Raw genomic sequence first — 21,342 nt, forward strand, 5'->3', positions numbered from 1 at the left:
GACAAAAAAACAGATTCCACAGTGGTGCAGATTTGATTCCAGGTCTACCTGTGTGAAGTTTACATGTTCTCCCAATGCTTGTATGGGTGTCATTCTGGATATCTAGGCTTTCCTTTCACATGCCAGATATTTACTAGCTAGATTAACCAACATCTCCAGACTGGTTACTTGTGAATGAATCGCCTAAAAGTTTAATTTATTCAAAACAAAACAACAAATCTGCTTGCGTGCAAAGCTCATCTACACATGTGATCATCATAAATAGACCCTTTGTTTTTTTTTTCTATTTTTGAAAAAATGACCTTGCTTTTAATTTATTTGGAGTGGTGCCTCAATGAACCAAATGTAAAATAACATCTTGTATTGACAAGATCTAGTAGCTCCACAGACTTCATGCCTGATAATGTTATAGAAATTTACTAAAAGACTAAACTTTGAATTAACAGGTAGTACTGCAGACATTTGAATTAATGTTTTGACATGAAATGCAGGGATGAATATATTAAAACTGATATACAAAGTCTGTCATAATACTAGTGAGAAAGATATTAGACAGCTGAAAACCATTTATAAAAATGACTACATTATTACACATCAGTCCTTCCAATCTAGAAGTATTCTTGATAATGGTCATCTGTGAGGTCCATAAGCACATTAGCCTCATTAAATTCATGAGGGACCTTGTACATATCTTCACAGGCCTCACTTCCCAAATGTACTGCATGGTTTTCAGCTGTAGCAGTGATTTTATTGGCAAGTTTTATGATATTATGTAACCCATTTATTTCTTCAATTTAGGCAATAATTGGCAACTTTTCTGTAGTAGTCTGTCAAGTTTTTATCAATTTCACCAGGTTTTCAGTAAGGCACATGTAAGACAACATTCACTTCATCAACATAAGTTTAAACTAAGCAGAGCAGAGGATCTCCACATCTTATAAAGCCTATCCCAAAGTAGTGGTATCTCACATTTTGGGACTTTATCAGCTTTTAATCAAAATGCAATGTTTCCATGTTACTGTGCCTTTCCCTCCCCATTTGAAATCAGTTAATCTCCCATCTACGCAGATCTTAATCGTTAATTCTAGATCATTTCTCCAAGAAACTAGTGTGCCTGGTTGCAGCTTGGGATTTGGTGTCTAACTTGTACTTTTGGCTGGTTTTAAATATGCCACTCACTACTTTTATTACTTTGGTTTGGAAAGAGGTTTATTTATTTATTTATTTATTTTTTAAAAACACAGATATGAACTAGTGCTCGTTTGTTTTCTTTATGACCAGAAACTAAAATTTATGCCCATTTGAAACAGAAGTTCAGATTTTCTTTTCCACAAACTACAATGTAAGCCTGTTTGTTTTGTTTTTTCCTAACATTCTTCATGAATGTTAGCATTAAATACAATCTGTTCATCTAAAACCCACTTTCAGTTATCGATTCTTTTCTCTCTGTGAAAACAGAGGAGAATTGCACCATTGACTAAAATCCAAGCAATAAAATGCCTTGAATATGCACCATCAGGTTCCTACAGAAAAAGCACATACTAGAATTCTCAGTTGAAGAGAGGCATGCTGGGCTGAAAAGAAACAAATACCCTTTCATATACACCTACCCCTCCAAGCAGTATGTCAGTGCACCGCAATTAAGGTTTGTCAGACAACTCCAAACAACAGGAAGAGACCATGGCAAGGAGTAAACGAGAGGCATAGTCAAAAGCATTCATTATATTGAACATGTGATCAAAGGCACAGAAATAGGTGTATACAATAAAGCAGCATGACATCGTTCTGTGTTGTACACCCATATAACTTTTTAAAATCCATACAGAGTTTTGATTGGTGCCCTAATTGACGTGAAAGAGGTTGGTTGGTTTCTTAGGGCAGTACAGATCTGCAGTGTCACAAAGGAGTCCATTTACTGCACTGCACAAAATTCACAACCTATCATTTGAAAAAAGATCTAGCACTTTATTTACTATTCTGAAAAAAAACAGAAAGTGATTACTTCTGGGGGAAAACAACACAGCAAAATACAAATAGCATGCTGGAGATCAAATATGGTCTTTGGGAGGAAAAAAAAAAACAAAAAAACCACGAGCTCAAATGCTAACTGGCACTGAGAAAAAGTAGGGAAAAAAGAATCAGAGCAGAAGATACTGCAGGCCAAACAGCTTCACTGCCAAAGATGGCGGAAAAATCAACATAGTTCAAGAAGCAGCAGTGTTGATTCTTGTTTCCTGAAATACAAGCGCATAAAAGGAACAAATGCCATTTACAGAATGAGCATGACTCAGCAGATTGAGCTAATAAATGCGAGTCACTGTGAATCTGCAGGCTGAGCTCTATTGTGTGTGGCCTTTCAGCCATGTGCACAGCTGACACCTCATAGGATTCACCGAGTGATAATTTGGAAACAAAAACTTGTGTTTTAGAAATATCCTACACATATTCTCTCTCCCTTAAGGAAAAATAGAAGGGATTTTTGCTCACGTGGATCAGTAAAACATGCCTTTGGTAATTTGCCATTGTGCTATAGGAGTATATGTGCCAAAACTAATGGAAATTATTCAGTAACACTTTAGTTTAGGTACTGCAAAAATGCATCTATTACTTATTGACGCTTATGTAAGAAGACCTTAGTGTTGTGATGTAAGATTTTGCATATAACTTGATAAATGTTTTGCACGTCTTTATTTATAATTTAGGCAAAGTAATGTAATTTAGTGTTACTTTAGTGAAAGGCATTCGTGTTTGCCGACCCCTTTACGACTAAGTCTCCTTGTAATTTTATGACAGGATTTTTGGGGGGTATGTGTCTTAAACCAGTTTGAGGAGTACTTCTTTGCTAAAGTCTTTCAACACCCGCAAGGAAGCCAGGTTACGTTAACATATGGCTTGGGGACATGTGTTAAGATGTTCTATTTCCCCCATTGGTCTGAGGTATAGCTGTTTGGAACTGGCTTGTCTCAGAGGCCTTAAAGTACCAAGATGTCCTATTGGCTGTAGGGGTTGGACAGAAAACCCATAAATTTGCTTGCTTTATCTCACTCTCCCTCTCTCTTACTAACATCTGAAAGAAGCATCTCTTGCTAACCTGTGATGATGAAGAAGTATCTCTCTTACTAACCAACATATGATGAAGAAGCATCTCTGTTACTAACATACTGTATGATGAAGAAGACAAACACAATGGAGAGCACAGCTTGGCAGCCATTTTGAACAGACATGTGGCTGAAAGCTGAACACCAATGATGCCTTAACTAGAGACATTTTAAGTAACAAACAAGTCTGTGTAACGCCTGAAGTACATATCACCATTTAATCAGGTTGCCAATATTCAAATGTACTTTGCATTTTGTTATTATTTATGAATATTATCAGTAATACATTATTTTATGTGTAACTTAACTCCTGCTTGTCTTTTTACTACATCTAATTGCCTGAGGTTATAGATATAGAAGGGAAAGTTATATAGAATAATACCTTATAAACAGTGGTAAGTCTGTGAAATTAGGCATTCTAAGGCTACATATTAATAATACAATAGGGGATAGTAGAGCAATATACTGTATTACTCTACCAAGATAAAACAATTAGCAAAGGATTTTTTTGGTGTTAATCACACTTACAGAGAGCATCAGTAAATAGATGATTCAGCACCGTGCCGTGTAGCATTTGATATGCTGGTAAAATTAAGAATATGAAAGATTCGCAGGACATATATTGAAGTATGCAATATTAAGAGAAATAGGACTCACTTAAAACACTTCTGACCATTGAAAAGTGATTTTATTTTAGTAGACCACTGTGCAGATGAATAACAACTGTACTGATGCTACTAATGTTGGGCTGCAGGACACAAGATAGGTAAAGGTTACAAAGCCTAATCAGAGAACAGCAATAGATATGCTGGAAAATACAAGAAATGTTACAACTTCTTCAAATCTTTGCGTTCACGTTCGAGGAGAGCACCTGTATCTCCTTGACTGTACTGTCATACTAGAGTATGCCAGCTCAAGATGTCCATCATTTTGAGCTAGAAAGTGGGGCGTCAGACAATGGATGGATGTGTCACTAGTCTTGCATTAAATACTTTGAAAGTTGACTTCATTACAACTACTCCACCAACGCCCAGCCCACTCTTCAATGCCTTCTATCAAAGTTTATTTCCAGACAACTGATGTATACTTTTACTTGTTTCAAATTCTGCCTTAATGGCCTTAACACAGGATGTCTGCATTTCCCACTCATTAACAGTTAGAGTTACCTTCTAATCTACCTTGCGGTTTTCCTTCTCTCATAGTATGTTTCAAGTTATTTTACACAACCCTGCAGTGGCATTTGCTGTGAAAGGCTTGGTTTAAAAAATATATAAATAAATAAAAATGGCCGATTAATTATTTAATCTAGAGCAATTTACTGCCTGTTCTGGGAGAGAACAGAGTGTCCACTTCACCTCAATGCCAGGATTAGCTTTTATAGTAAGCAGGTGCAATGACGGAGTTTATAGTGTGGTGTCACTTAGTGCTTTGAATTGGACTATAATAATAAACAATGAAAACACAAGCTTATAGCTCTGACAGTTGTAAAAGCAATATGAAGTTATTACAGCCATCTCTGTAGACAGCTTGAAAAGCCACTGGACACCAGATTACATGCAATTGTACTGCACTAGCCTGCTCAGTAAACCTGCTGCAGCAACTCAAAGCCGTAAGAATGTGTTCTGGACCTACTACACTGTGTGCACAATTAGGCAAGTGAGTATTTTGACCATATCATCATTTTGAATGCGTATATTCCAACTCCAAGCTGTATTAACTTGAATGCTTATTGGATTTAAGCACGTCAGGTGATGTGTATTTGTGTAATGAGGGAGGGTGTGGCCTAAGGAGATCAACACCCTATATCAAGGTGTGCAGAATTAGGCAGCTAGTTTTCCTCGGGCAAAATGGGCCAAAAAAGAGATTTAACTGACTCTGAAAAGTCAAAAATTGTAAAAAGTCTTTCAGAGGGATGCAGCACTTTTGGAATTGCTAAGATATTGGTGTGTGATCACAGAACCATCAAACATTTTGTTGCAAATAGTCAACAGGGTCACAAGAAACGTGTTGAGAACAAAAGACGCAAATTAGCTGCCAAAGATTTGAGAAGAATCAAACGTGAAGCTACCAGGAACCCATTATCCTCCAGTACTTTCATATTCCAGAGCTGCAACCTACCTGGAGTGCCCAGAAGTACAAGGTGTTCAGTGCTCAAAGACATGGCCAAGGTAAGGAGGGCTGAAACCCAACCACCACTGAACAAGAAACATAAGTTGAAACGTCAAAACTGGGCCAAGAAATATCTGAAGACAGATTTTTTCAAAGGTTTTATGGACCGATGAGATGAGAGTGACTCTTGATGGACCAGATGGATGGACCTGTGGATCAGTAATGGGCACAGAGCTCCACTCCAACGTGGAGGTGGGGTACTGGTATGAGCTGGTATTTTTAAAGATGAGCTAGTTGGACCTTTTGCATTGAAGATGAACTCAAAATCAACTCCCAAACCTACTGCCAGTTTTTGAAGACACTTTCTTCAAACAGTGATACAGGAAAAAGACCATGATTTTTATGCAGGCCAATGCTCCATCACTTGCATCGAAGTTCTCCACTGCGTGGCCAGCCAGTAAAGGCTATAAAGATGAAGGAATAATGACATGGCCCCCTTCCTCATCTGACCTAAACCCTATCGAGAACTTGTGGGCACTTCTTAAACGCTAGATTTACGGGGGAGAAAAACAATACACCTCTCTGAAGAGTGTCTGGGAGGCTGTAGTCACTGCTCCACAAAAAGCTGATCGTCAACAGATCAAGAAACTGACAGACTCCACGAATGGAAAGGCTTATGACTGTTATTGGAAAGAAGGGTGGCTATATTGGTCATTGATTGATTGATTTATTTTTTTTGAAATGTCAGAGATGTTTATTTGTAAATTTTGAGGTGTTTGTTTATTATTCTCACTATAACAGATGAAAAAAAACAAGTGAGATGGGAAAATTTTCATTTTCCTTTAGTTGCATAATAAATCTGCACACTAATAGTTGCCTAATAATTGTGCGCACATATGTATTCCCCTGATGATGTTCACACTCACATTTCCGTTGTGAAACATTCAGGTTTCAGGTTTATTAACATTTTGGATTGACTGATAGCACTGTGTTTGTTCCATATTAAAATTAATCCTCAAAAATACAACTTGCCTAATAATTCTGCACTCCCTGTAGTTTCAATCTCATTAAAGAGAATATAGGGAATTCCTGATTTTGGCACAGAAAATTGTTGGGCCTGATGTATTATTGTCTCAAGTTCTTCTACTGATGGAACAACTAGGTCATTTTCTGTAGCTAGGGGAATCATGAAAGTGAAGGAGATGGAGGGACAAACATGCTACTCAGTAACACTGACCACCCCAGAATGAGTAGATAAACATTGCTTATGGGCCACAATTTAACATAAATAAATAATTCAAGAAATTTGAATAGTAAAGGTAAATTCTGTGTGGTCATGGGCAACAATGGACATTTTGGCATGGGGGTTTGTGGTAGAACCACCAAAAAAAAAAAAATAAATAAAATAAAATTACATCACACCTTATGTCAGCTATCTTAAATTGTCTACAATATAAAGTAAATCAAATGTACATTAATACATTTAAAACTTGGAAATGAAAAAAAAACAAAAAGTACCATTAAATATATTTTAAATGACAGAAAGCTTTGCTTGTTTTTAGATTGTCCATTTTTTTATTGAGACTGTGGCAAAAGGAACACTTTTTTTTTTAAATAAAGTTAGAATATGTGCATATGGAATTTCCAAACATCTCAATACGTTTAGGGATTGGGTTAACTGTTTTGAAAGTTAAAGCATTTTTCATTTTTTAAATGAACTTCATCAGAAAGACAAATACCTCATTTTGGTTCATTAAATATTTTGTAAAAGGAATGCATGTGATCTGGGGTGCAGATTTGCTCAAATGGCCACAAAGCAGTACTTAAAAACAGCTTATTTAGGAATAAGCCGCAGACAAATGTTTGACTCTGTAGTTTGTTCTGATTACAGAGGATCTGCTTGCCACCACAAGTGCCTATTGGACATATAAAAGAAAAAAATAACCGTATACAAAAACAAACATTGATGTCTCTTAAGCTAAATTTGAAACAAACTAATGCTTAACTGAAGTCACACAGAATGTTTCTCCGTTTTAAAGATAAGTGATGAGAAGATGAGAGTTGCTTAGGATGGGATTGACTTAAATTATTCATTGTTGATTATTAACATATTTATATTAGCTATAGCTTTAAAAAATAAACTTTTGATGAGAATATTACCTTTTATGTAGGATTTGTTTTAGTAACATAGTGCATTCAATGATTCAATGTGTTTCAGAAGCCTGCAGCCACCCCATTAACTGTGCCCATGTTTGTAGCTCAATACACACAGTCTCAATGAAGAAGAAGAAACAGGAGAAAAACAGAGAATCATCCACCAAGTCCATCCTTCCAGCGTAGTATAATGTTAAAATGTAGAGGGAATATTTAATTTTGCATACTAATTAAATCATATGCATATCCCATGTATAATTTCTGACTAAAACATACAATATTTACAGTAGAACATATTGAAACTGTTCAAAATCCTTCATTTTCAGCACACTGTGTTGCAGATTTAATTTAAAATGGATACATTTGCCATTTTTGCCCATAACTCTGCACTCAACAATCCATTATGAAAAAGCAAAAGCATGTTTTCAGAAAGATTTGCACATTTTTTAAAAATCAAAAAATTCATATTAATATTCAAACCTTTAAAATTTAGTGCTTTGTAGAATCCCCTTTGGCAGCAATTCCATCTCTGAGCCATTTCGGGTAAGTCTCCACAATCGTTTCACACTTGGATTTGGGCAGTTTATCCTATCCTTCCCGTCTGATCTTCTAAAGCTCCATTAGACCGGATGAGAAGCATCTGTAAAACTACCATGTTCAGGTCTCTCCATAGATGTTCTATGGAGTTTATATTTGGGTTTTAGTTGTGCAACCCAAGAACAGCCCAAGACTAATTCTGATGCCACTCCAATGTTATCTTGGCTATTTCCTTTGGTTTACTATATTGCTAAAAGCTGAACCGTCACCCCAGTCTGAGGCCGTATGAACTCTGGAACAGGTTTTCTTCAAGGACCTCTCTATATTTCTCTGTGTTTATCATTCCATTTAATTCTTAATGATCTATCCATCCCTGTCACTGAGAAGCAACCCCACTGCATGATGCTGCCACCATCGCGCTTCACTGTAGGGAAGGCATTAGGCAGCTGATAAGCAGTGCCTGGTTTTTGCCAAATACAGTGCTTGGAATTCTGCCCAAAAGAGCTCAAGTTTTATCTAATCAGACAAGATTCTATCAGAATCCATCAAACGTTTACTCAAGAGAGGCTACTGTCTAGTTATGCAACCCTAAACACCCGATTGATGGAGTGCTCCACAGATGACAGCTTTTTCAAAAGATTCTCAGGACTTCAGAGGATCTTTTTGTGCGACCTTTGGAGCTTTGGTTACCTCCATGACCAATATCCTTTATGGCTGTGTGGTTAATCTGATTAACCGGGCAACTCTAGGAATAGCCCTGGTGGTTCCAAACTTCATCTATTTGAGAATTATTCAGGCCACTGTGTTGCTGTGAATGCATAAAAAAAAATGGTTTTATACCCTTGCCCTGATCTATGCCTCACCACAATTTTATCATGGAGGTCCAAAGAGAGTTCCTTGGACTTAATGGCTTCATTTTTGTCCCTAAATGCAACATGAATTGTGTGAACTTCTATACACCGGTGTGTGCCTTTATAAATCATGCCCAATCAACTCAGTTTTCCACAGGTGAACTCCAGTCAAGATCTAGTAACATCTCAAAGAGAATTAAAGCAAACAGGATGTGTCTGAACACAACCCAGAGTGCCACTGCAAAGGGTCTGAATACTTACATGAAAGAGGGATTTCAGATTTTAACTTTTAATTTGCAGACCTTTCTGAAAACTTGTTTTTTCTTTGTCATTGTGGGTTATTGAGTATAAACTGAAGGGCACAAATGGCATATCAATCCATTGAAAATTAAATCTACAATGAAAAGTGTGCAGAAAATGAAGGGATCGGAATATTTTTTTAAATTTACTGTATCTCTAAAAATATACCGGTACTTGTTGCATTGAGTGTTTTAAAATTCCCCTCCCCAGCAAAAAAAATGTGAATGTCAAGATAAATCACGAGATTGGCGATAATAAATCTACATAACACTATTACACTACTGCAACTCTGGTCTTTCCAAGAATCATCAATACATGCCAGTTACCTGCTTGCACTCTTGGGCCCACCTATACCTTTATCATGCCTCGCCCTTACCTACAGTCTATTTATTTACTCACCAATTAAAGTGACAGGTGTGCCATACTCAAGTGCAGAGATTGCCGTCCACTTTCCTGTGCCTTTCTGTCCTGCAGTGTCCCTGATTTTAGGTAGCAAATGTTTGCCATCAGTATCTCGAAACTTCAAGATATTGGCGGTGATTTCGATCAAGAATGAATCCAGTTCAGTCTTGTTCCACTCTTCAAAAGCCTAAAGGTACAAAATAAAAAAAGTTTGTGTTTTACAAACTAGCAAGACTCACACCACATAATGTTTTTCCGATTGTGCCAAATGCATTTCTACATAACAATTTTGATCCTTTAACGTGGAAAACCATCTTTAACAATTACAATTTTATATTGACCTTTGCCATTTCATCATGGTCCATGTGTAGTATGTCCTTCATTAGGTGGTAAGCCTCACATATCAGTTGCATGTCTCCGTATTCAATTCCATTATGGACCATTTTGACAAAGTGACCAGCACCTTCATCGCCAACCTTTCAGGAGAGGAGGGAAGAAAGAAAGACGTTCATTTACTTGTTAGGAATTCAGGATGTCCACCCACCTCACTTTACAAATGAGATGTTTTTTGACATTAGTCCATCTTTTGTCAGGATTGCACCAACAAACAGTAGTCTATTAAAATAATGTTAATGATTTCTAATTATGGTCAAGTTTCAAATAGTTATCATAGGAGAATAAATCAAAAAAAGTGCACAATTGCTTAGAATTAGGTTGTTTAAAACCTGTAGGAAGTAATCATATTGGAAAAGAATGCTTTAAATGAAGGTGCAACAATGAATTGAACCCACTGCTTTGTAAGCTTGCCTCAAATGATTCAGTGCCATGTCAGAGTCAGAGTCACAAGCATCCAGCTGGAGACAGGCACTCTCAGAATTCTGGCCCTGACAGACGATCCAAATTCACCTTCGCAAACCTCTGGCCACAACATTACAGTCCCTGTCTACAGCTGGACATCCCCTAGACCAACAATAAATGGAATAAAAACATGATGACCTATTCATCCTAGGTTTTTCTAGATATGTAAAACATGCAAGTTACTGTCTATTAGTACAGTAATTTCAACTTTAGGTTTGATAGTGATATAAAAAAATTAAAATATAACTTCATGACAGGGAATTTTTCATGTTGAGAAATTTTCAATAGTTAAGCTCAACAGCTGCTAATATTTAGCTCTTCTGAATTGCATTTCTTGGGCACAAGTCATTTTCTTGATGTAACAGAATGGTGAAAAGGTGTGTATGTCTGGTTTTCAAAACGTATTAGCTCCTTAATTTTTCCAATTGCGGTCTTTGATTAAATTGTGTAAAATGTGTGAACCTAACGTACTGTACAAAATAAGCAGCAGGCAGTGAATGACATGAAAGATTGTATTGCTGTTATTACAGAAAGCTGGGAAATCTTTTAATAACCCAGATCACAAAAAACAAGTCACAGAGGTCCCTCAAAGTGCAACTATGCAAGCAAAAATTCAACCATTGATCAAAGTCAAAACAAGGAAAATCGTGATAAGCAATGCTGGTAGAAATTAAGGCACAAATACCATCTTACGGTCAAGACCACTCACCCAGTCACAACACGGTTCCCCTGTTCCCACTTTAGCAGCAATATTTTGGAAAATATCCTTAATGTGAGGCCTGCAAAGAAGCAAAAACACACCATTTTTATGACTCCAGTACAGCATATTTCAATGGAAATAAAAATGTGAACCTGAAACATGAAAACACCAATACTCTACACAAGAGCTTCCAAAATACTTCCATTAAGCACTTATTACTGCAGATCACGTGGACTTGAGGAGAAGAATCTGAATTGTATGGCACAAAATGGCACATTCCACCAACTGAGTAAATGCATGACCTGGTGCGAGTAAATTTACCTGCAGCTCATAGTGCAGAAATATGTGAAACACTGTACTGTAAATGCAGAGTGCTCTTGGAGTAATTAAAATTACACTATTAAATAGAGAAAAGCCAAAGAAAATGGCACCTTTTATTGGCTAACTAAAAAGATTACAATATGCAACCTTTCGAGGAGGCAACTCAGGGCCAGTCTTCAGGCAAGATGTAATCATGAAGAAGGGGCCCGAGTTGCCTCAAAAGCTTGCATATTGTAATCTTTTTAGTTAGCCAATAAAAGGGGTCATTTTGCTTGGCTTATCTCTACATTCATAATGGCTGACACAGTACAACACCCTAGTAGTACTATTAAATATAAAAATATAAAAATGACTGTCAAAAAACAGAGCATTTACAATACCCCAGAACAGTCCCACATTTAGGTCTTTTATTATGCAATGACGGCTTTACTCCTGCAGACTCTGAATTAGGAAGGTCCTTGGCCTACTCGTTTATATAGCTTGTGTGTCTTGTTTGTGGAGGATGGCTTAAGAGGAGAATTCTTTACTTTGGTGAAACACCTGTTAGAAATTAAAAGTCGTTTGATGTAGGTGGCAAATATTTAGAAAGGAAGAGAGTCATTATGTTTGAAAGAGTTAGGATGTTATTGATCAGTGATAGCCCCACTCCTCGGAAAGGCTACAGAAGATCATCTTTAATTGAGCAGACTATACCACTTACAAAATATGTCTGGTCTGAGACAGGAGAAAGAAAGCAAAGACCAGCGTGCAAAAAAAGGGATTAAAGGAGAATCCAATTTCAGTTATAAAGGAAAAAAATAAAAACAGTACATGCGTAATTCAGGAAGAGCAGTGTGGGTGTCACGGGTGTCAGATTCTACATTTCAGATTCATTCTATGAAAAAAAAAATAATAAATTAATAAATGTAGAATTGATTGAACTCACCAGGCCTCCTTGTGCCCCCCAGGCATGAGAGATGGTCCATATCGAGCACCTTCTTCGCCTCCACTGACTCCACTTCCCACAAATAGAAGGTTTTTGGACTTCAGCTCACTGCATCTCCGCTGAAAGGGGAAAATAATTTTATATTTAGATGTCCCACATTTGCCTGAAATAATTCACAGCAGTGTATGGAGTGTTGACTAAAGATCAGTATCCATGACATTACTGTTAAGACACAAAAGATGCTCCAACCATACATGGGGGTCAAACAATTTAAGGATGTCACGAATTCTTCATTAAGACATCTTTTTCCATTTTATTTTCTATTTGTGTATGGTCTGAATAGGCAAACAGGGTATCAGCAGACAGAGGCAAACTATTGAAAGCATGAGCACCCTGTGAAGAGATCAAATAAACTTCTCATCTCTAATGCTTCTAAGCCATTGAAATCAGAGTATTTATGCACATTAAACACATTTAGTATTTATGCACATTGTAGCAGAGTAAGGAAATCCGTTCTCAAAAGAACTTTAGAACTCTGAATAAGCAAAATCACTGCACATATGACCTACATTCTGCCCCATATTCCATAGACTGCCAATCTTAATCTCCAGTCTACATACAGTATGGAGGTACCTCAATTCAAATAACATCTTTAAGTCTTTGTAAAAACAGTTTTGTTACTCACATTGGTATCTCTGTATTCAGAATTCCCTCCATCAATAATGATATCACCAGGTTCAAGCAAGGGTACCTATAACAGATATTCAAAATTTTGGATTTATTATGTGAACTGTTGCAGTGTAACTGCGAAATCAGAAAGTCAACTGAAGACTTTGTAAGAAAGAAAGAATTCACAAAAACCTTCACTTGTTGAAACAAGCTGTAGTACAAATTGGACAAGAAAGCTACTCTGAAATAACAATGGGAACACAGACATGAAAGAGAAAAGACCAAAAAAAAAAACCACTCCTCTGTGTCCTTGTGCTGCATGGCCATTAAGAGCAAACAAATCACTGATGGCAGACAACTGCAGATTTTCTGTACAAGTTCTTGCTCCAGGCTTACCAGCTTAGCAATGAAGTCATCCACTGCTTGCCCGGCTTTCACAAGCAAAATAATTCGCCTGGGCTTCTTGAGTTTAGACACCATGTCCTCTAGCGACTGGGCGCCAATCACCTTAGTCCCTTTAGCTTCATTATTTAGAAAGTCCTGAACCTTGGACACAGTTCTATTGTAGGCACAGACCTACACAAAAAAAAAAAAAAAAAAATCAAGAAACAAATTTAGTACACAGAAACAGAGAGAGCGCAGTTTTTGACTGGGAGTATTCGGTGATTTGATTCTGTCAGGCTCAACAGCTCCATGTCTCAAGCAGTCGTCCTGGACTGCTGTATGCTATTGACTGCTTAAACAATGAAGGTTTTTCATTTGTTTTAGATTATTGGAAACATCCATTTTCGGAATCTGCTTATTCCCATGCTAAAGACCACCCCAACAGGGAACCAGGATTTTAATTTATATCATATTTGCTGCTCTACAATGGACTGGACCCAATTAAGGGCTGGTGGCTTCCCATGTTGACACTGCTGGGACAGGCTCCACCTCCATGTTGTAATAGCCGAGATCAGGAATGAAATGCAAGTGTATATCACAGTTATTACAATAATAAGTCTATCCCCAAACTATTTTGAATTGGTTTTATTGAAATAGCCAATGGTGTTTTGCCACAAAGTAGTGCAGACCGCAAGTTGCAGTTCCAACCAATCGTTCACTTTCACAGTTCCATCATATCAGAAATAGAAAGAAGCCTTATTCTGTACGCTCTAGTTCACTAATGGTCAAAATAAAAACAAAAAGGTGCATTTGTAAAACCACAGAATAACCTAAAATTACTATTTCCAATAGGTCATGATGTGATTAAAATAACCAATGCACACATCTAAGCATATTTTGAAATATCTGCACTTCTTTTGTTAAAACTACTCGATTTGACATAAGAATACAGGTCTATCACTTTAAAACATACACTACTTTTTTCTTTTTTTAAGTTCACACAGTATCCAAATGGTCTAATATTTTTTTTTCCCTTTTTTGCAAAAATATTATCATGTGGTTCATCAAACAGCACCCACCCATCTGCCGTTGTATGATTTATTTTCCATCCATTTTCCAACCCGCTGAATCCGAACACAGGGTCACGGGGGTCTGCTGGAGCCAATCCCAGCCAACACAGGGCACAAGGCAGGAACCAATCCTGGGCAGGGTGCCAACCCACTGCAGGACACACACAAACACACCAAGGCCAATTTAGAATCGCCAGTCCACCTAACCGGCATGTCTTTGGACTGTGGGAGGAAACCCACGCAGAGAACATGCAAACTCCACGCACGGAGAACTCGGGAAGCGAACCCAGGTCTCCTAACTGCGAGGCAGCAGCGCTACCACTGCGCCACACAGGATTTATTTTATACAATAATAAAAGGCTGCGCCGTTTCAACATGCAGGTGTTTCCCAGTTAAAGAAGAGAAATTATATACCAATACATTTTCCCATATTGCCATTTTTAACAATCAGACCGCAGAATCCACAAACCCCTCTTTATCAAGACAATGTGTCAGCTGCTAATTTTTTTTCACTGCTTCAAAATAACATTCTGGAAGTATGAATTCTGCATGTAATGACTGTATACAAAATAAGACTGTGCCAAGTTAACAACTTTGACTCAAAATTGGCCTATTAACATCTAAATAAAATCTACACCATTTAAATCTAAACCATGCCATTGAGCTGCAATAATTATAAAACAGTCAAGACAAAGCAATTCTATTCTCCAAGTCTCGAACAACAAGTCTGAGCAAATTTGGATAAAGCTCCGCAGAAAAATCACACGTGTTCGTCAAGTAGTTGAGAATGATCTGTGGTCTTCATTTTAAAAAACGAAATGCTTTTATATGTCACAGAGGTTTGGCACATATAATAAAGCTATTCGTTTGTGCATTCCTTTCTTTTTAGGAAAAAAAAGATCAAATGACTTATTTTGTAAACTGAAAATTCAAAAAAAGTTTATTGTATGAATATTAGAAACAAGCACAGACAAATTTTTCATTTTCCTGTGATAGTACACAAGACACTGGTGTATTCTAAAAACACACACTCTTTGAAATCAGATTTTTTTCTACTCCTTCATGCCAAATTTGCCATCCTTTAAGCACTGTGTTCTGCACAAATGAAATCTGAAAGTAGCCATGTTTAAGGAGGACAGGCGAGCAAGCATCCCAAGAAAGGCCACGGCAGTAAGTAAGAAGAGCATGGATTGAAAAAATAAATGAGTTATCACAGAATGAAGAGGAGCCAGAACACAATACATGAGATTTTAGAGACAAATGAGCAGACATCAAGCTACACATGCTAGATTATTTGACTAATTAATTAATAATGTTTGCTAGTGAGTAAGATAGCAGCCATCACCCATCAGGATCAGAAAATGCCAACAGAGAACTTTCCTTAAGGCAAAATACTTCCAAGCACCTCAACTGTGAGCCAAATATATTTTCATCCACAATGATTTGAATCATTAGAAAAAGGGTTATGTAAAACAAAATTAGTACCATCAGCCAGGATTTGACAGACACATACAAAGTATCAGAATGCTGGTTAACCACTAAATTCTGAAACAAATGGGCATGAGAGTTTGCTGGTTTGGACCTTATCCTACAGTACAGCACCCATCTAGTTACCACGATGGTGACAGAATAAGGTAAATCTTTCACAGGAGTGACAGTCTGCTGACAGATTACTCGACTGCTACCAATGTCAATGGGACACGTCAACACAGTCAGTCATCATAATTGCATATTTGGCTCAAAAGGACATAATGCTAACATTAATTTTATTTTAATTTTTTTCATTTTTATTACTATTTAATTTAATATTGTTTCTTTGTATCAGTATACTGCTGCTGGATTATGTGAATTTCCCCTTGGGCTTAATAAAGTATCTATCTATAAATCTTTTCCAGATGTAAAAGAAGCTATACTCATTCTCTGCAACTTAGGCTAAGGAACATGGAAGTGCTCCTTTATACATTATCCAACCCGCTATATATCCGAACTACAGGGTCACGAGGGTATGCTGGAGCCAATCCCAGCCAACATAGGGCGCAAGGCAGGAAACAAACCGAAAAAGCTTATGCCATGAAGAAATGTGCATGTACAGTCAGCACACGGCCCTCTATACTTTGTTTGGAAGGAAAGCTTAAAAGAAATACAGCAAAATGTTAGGTACCTATTCAGCAGAACTAATCTAACTCATAAATTGAGCACCATGACTGACAAACTGCTACGAAAAGTCAGACTCCACTTGCTATAGTGCAGCATTTCCCGAGTGTCCACAAAAAGAGCTGGCAACTTCAATTTTTGTGGCTTTACTCAAAACTTCACTGCTCTCTTGTTGTGTAGTCACAGTGTTCCGGGTGTGCACTCCTAAGACACACTTCCTAATTAAGTATATTATTTATAGCATTGTTGATCCTCTCACTAATACTAAGAGCTCTCCCATGGCCATTAGCATTCTGACTCAATACATTCTAGACGAGTCACTTTGTTTCTCAGTTTTCTTTTGTCTTACTCTTGTTTAGCTCTTTCTGGTAATGACTACTCTTTGTTTTAAAAGTCATAGTTTACTTTTGGTTTTTTTGTGCTAGTTCTCCCTCTACTCTGCCTATTTTGATCCAGATTAAAAGTATGCCACATGCAGCTGTCACTGCTGCCAGGACACAGAAATACCTTAATACCTGTTAAGTAAACCCAATGCTCAAAGGACAGCTAAACAGTGGAAAACATTTAACCATCAATCAGCATTACTGCTGCAGAGGCATCAGTTAGTCTGTTAGTCTAAGCAAAGACAGAGATGGCCAATCCAAAAAAACAAAAAGCAGCAAACAGTTTTAGACTGCCTTAAATAAACGGTGTGTTAAAGAGTGCAAACATGTCTATGACACTACAATGTCAAGAATTCACAAAAACAATATTCTGAATTGAAGTATCCTGGAGTTATCCTCCAATCTGTGTAGACATTTTACGTGAACCTGGAAAAAATATCCAAACATACATACATACTGTCTATACAAACAGATTCCAATTCACCCTTATTTATATAGATAATTAGAAACAATAAAATGACCTTAAATATGTTGACAAAATTTAAAATTTCATTCAGGGTACTTACCACAAAGCCATGGTCATTCATGTTCAAAATTAGGTTTTGGCCCATCACAGCCAGTCCAATCAAGGCGATATCAGCTCTGTAGGCCAGGAAAAAAAATAAAGAGAAAAACACAGCAATGGAATTATAAAAGGAGCAAAAGAATAACAACACGATTACATAAATTGACCTCAATTTTAAATAATTAAAGGATTAGTTCATTATTTTTCAAGTTGAAGCTATTTCTTTACAAACGTGGTATACAGTTGACCCTTGTGCAGTTGCAGTTTAGAGTTCGCAGCCTCAGTCGTGTTGTGGAAACCGCAAATATCCGCCACAATTTTTTTTATGGCTATATATAATTTTTCATACGTTTTAACGCTTAAGAACAATATAATTTACTAATTTTGTAACATAAATATTAACGTATATTCGGCTATATTTCCATATAAGATTTAATACTGTATAAATATTTTATTACTGTAGAGAGAACACAAAGCAACAGTAGAAGAAAACGTGGCCTGGGATGGTGAAATACCCCTGTCCTCAGAGGCAGGAGGTTTGAAAGTAGCCAATCCGAGAACGTTATTCATTTCTCCTTGCTGCTGATTGGCTGCTGCCCTGTGACGCATCTCCAGTAGATGCACCCAGCATTCCCGCATTACAACAGTTTACTGTGTGTAGCTATCTCGAGTGTTTCCGTGTTTTTCGTTTTGTTCTTCTTAAAGCCCAAAGATGCCACCCAAATACCCTGCATCTTCTAAGGCTTCTGGCAATGAACCTAAGCAAGGGATGCCTATATGGTTTGGCTCTCAAAGTTAATATTGGCATCAATGCTGCCATTCATACATATAAAACCCTCCAAGCCACCATGAAGAAACAAACGACAGTAACTTCCCATCACAATGTTCCTCAAACCTATCAAGAAAAGCCAACACGAAACCCCACCAGAAGAAGACCCATCAGAAGATACGACTCCTCCTGAAGCACCTGAAGAAGAGGCGCCACCAGAGGAGCTGAAAATGCTCTGCTTTGCTGTGCAGTAATTATCTTCATTATATGCCTTCATCGTACTACACAGCTAATTCATCATCATCATCATCTTCAATCAATATTCATTATTGGCGAGTATGCGTACATTTTACTGTATTTATTAAATTTACATATTTACCCTACTTATACCAAAGAAAACATGCTTGCATGAATTACAGTACATACAGGGGTAACATCGGTATTTTACATTCTAGCACTGCGGAGACATAGCAGTACAGTACTGTACAGTATAGGGGTTTACTTTTACATTCTTTTTTTTTGGCTAATGTATTAAGCCGAGTTTGAAATGAAATTAAAGTGTTTTGGGGGCATATTTAGGGTTTAAACTATAAAAATAGGCATTTATAGACATTTATTTGACCACATCCAAAATTCACGGTTTTTCACAATTTGCAGGTGCTCTAGGAATGTAACCCCCGTGAATTTCAGGGGTCGACTGTATATGCATTTTTTACATGAAATTGTGTTCTAAAGTTAAGCATTTTCTATAAATTAAGAAAAAAAAAAAACATATTGCCCACACTAGCACTTTATAATGGAATTCATGAGGCAGGGGGCACCACTGGAAAATAAAGGCCTAAAAACTTACTGATGTAGAAGAAAAAGCTTCAATATAACAAAACATGCCTTCTGGGTTTCTAATACATGTTTGTGACAACAAAAGAGATCAACAAATAGTCACTTTATTGAATATTCCTGGGACTATTTTTATGGAAGGATACATTTTCTACTCGCTTGTGTGAATTCTCACATAAATAGGTTAAGTGAATCAAAACAAAACCAACCACACGGTATTAAAAATGTACTCTGATTTGGTCTTTTGAGAGGAAAATAGGCCCTGCCTGGGGGGTGGTTATGGTAGTTTAAGAAAGATTATTGTTTAAGAAAGGCAAATGCAGAAGTGGTGTGCACAGCTGGTCTTCTTTTAAAAAGGCTAAATTTCATAATACTTGTGGGGTTTTTTTTTGCTAAAAAGATGACACATATAAACTACTGTATATACTTGCAGACAAGTTCTCCTGCGGATAAGATGGGACTTGATTTTACCGTATAAGTTCTGGTATTTTATAATGTCAGTCATAGAAGTTGATTGCGGAAAACTCACGCTATTGGTCCAAGAGATTATGATAAGCTAACGCCCACCTGAGAGAGTAACCACGGAGCACATGGCCTTTTATTTCAATGTGGGTGCAGCAATGCGCTGTATTAGCTTGTGCTCCTAACCTCTCTCTATATTGTGCCTACATGACCACACGGTAATACCCAAACTATTCCAAAGCAAAGCACCGATTTGTGTTTTTTTGTAAGAGCATCCCTTATCTATGATGGAGGGTTCGATCAGAAGAAAATATGAAGCTGGTTTTAAATTAAACGTTGAAGTAGTGAAAGAAATTGGTTAACTGTGCTGCTGCAACAAAATTTGATGCGCCCGAGAAACTGATGCGAGATTGGAGGAGGCAAGAAGAAAAAAAAAAAAATAATGTCGCATTTTTGAACAGGCGTGTAAGTCGGGGTCTGACTTTATGATCAATTTTTTGGGTTTCAAGATGCGACTCGTACATGAGTACACAGTGATCCCTCGCTATATCGCGCTTCGACTTTCGCGGCTTTACTCCATTGCAGATTTTATATGTAAGCATATCCAAATATATATCACGGATTTTTCGCTGGTTCATGGATTTCTGTGGACAATGGGTCTTTTAATTTATGGTACATGATTCCTCAGTTGCTTTGCCCAGTTGATTTCATACAAGGGACGCTATTGGCGGATGGCTGAGAAGCTACCCAATCAGAGCACATATTACGTATTAAATAAAACTCCTCGATGATATACGATATGCTTCCCGCATGGTGCTTCGCATACTTGAAAGCCCGAGCAGCATGTATTGATTTTTGATTGTTTGCTTTTCTCTGTCTCTCTCACTCTCTGACATTCTCTGCTCTTGACGGAGGGAGTGTGAGCAGAGGGGCTGTTCGCACACTGGCCTAGAGGATACGGACGTTCCTCTAAAAAAAATGTTGAAAGACTACCTTCACATTGCTCCCTTCCTTGCAGTGGTGCTTCGCATACTTAAAAGCCCAAACAGCCCTATTGATTTTTGATTGTTTGCTTTTCTCTCTCTCGGATATTCTCTGCTTCTGACGTGCACTCCTTTGAAGATATGTTTGCATCCTTTTAATTGTGAGACGGAACTGTCATCTCTGTCTTGTCATGGAGCACAGTTTAAACTTTTGAAAAAGAGACAAATGTTTGTTTGCAGTGTTTTCAAGTCCCTGTCTCTACAACCTCCTGTGTTTCTGTGCAAATCTGTGACCCAAGTGTGACAATATAAAAAGAACAATATAAAACGTATGGTTTTTACTTTGCGGATTTTCACCTTTCGCGGGGGGTTCTGGAACAGGAACAGGTTTTCTATACTCTGCGAAAATATTCAAATTTATAAGTAAAGAATCCTACTTCGCGGAAATTCATTTATCGCGGTAGAGTCTGGAACTGATTAACCACGATAAACGAGGGCCGACAGTATACAGTATTTTACAATGTGTGTGTGTGTGATCACAAGACGAAGATCACTACTCAAAAAAACTCATCAATACATTCAAGACAGTTGGCAGGCTTTTTTTTTCTGGTGCCCATGCCCCATAGCCTCCATTATAAAGTGCCAGTGCTGGCAAGATTTTTTTTTTTTTAATTTGTAGAAAGCACATAACTTTAGAATACAATTTTCACATGGTAAATGCATACATACCACGCTTATGAAGAAATAACTGACTTGGAAAAATACAACGCTGATCCTTTAAAATAATATTACTTGCCTTCTGTCCTCTAGT

The 21,342-nt window shown here is 37.4% G+C and overlaps 1 protein-coding gene across 1 annotated transcript in view; it reads right to left on the reverse strand.

Moving 5' to 3' along the window:
• Positions 1-21,342, reverse strand: part of pgd (phosphogluconate dehydrogenase) — a 41,000-nt gene that overhangs the window by 13,633 nt on the left and 6,025 nt on the right. Inside the window, exons 2-8 of the mRNA XM_039755640.1 lie at positions 17,482-17,557; positions 13,321-13,500; positions 12,941-13,006; positions 12,256-12,374; positions 11,019-11,088; positions 9,793-9,927; positions 9,449-9,638 (exon numbers count right to left, since the gene is read on the reverse strand). Of these exons, the coding sequence (XP_039611574.1) occupies positions 9,449-9,638; positions 9,793-9,927; positions 11,019-11,088; positions 12,256-12,374; positions 12,941-13,006; positions 13,321-13,500; positions 17,482-17,557 (836 nt within the window). The remainder of the gene's footprint in view (positions 1-9,448; positions 9,639-9,792; positions 9,928-11,018; positions 11,089-12,255; positions 12,375-12,940; positions 13,007-13,320; positions 13,501-17,481; positions 17,558-21,342) is intronic.

Source organism: Polypterus senegalus, chromosome 6 (genome assembly GCF_016835505.1).
Source record: "Polypterus senegalus isolate Bchr_013 chromosome 6, ASM1683550v1, whole genome shotgun sequence".
In the NCBI taxonomy this organism is placed as follows: domain Eukaryota; kingdom Metazoa; phylum Chordata; class Cladistia; order Polypteriformes; family Polypteridae; genus Polypterus; species Polypterus senegalus.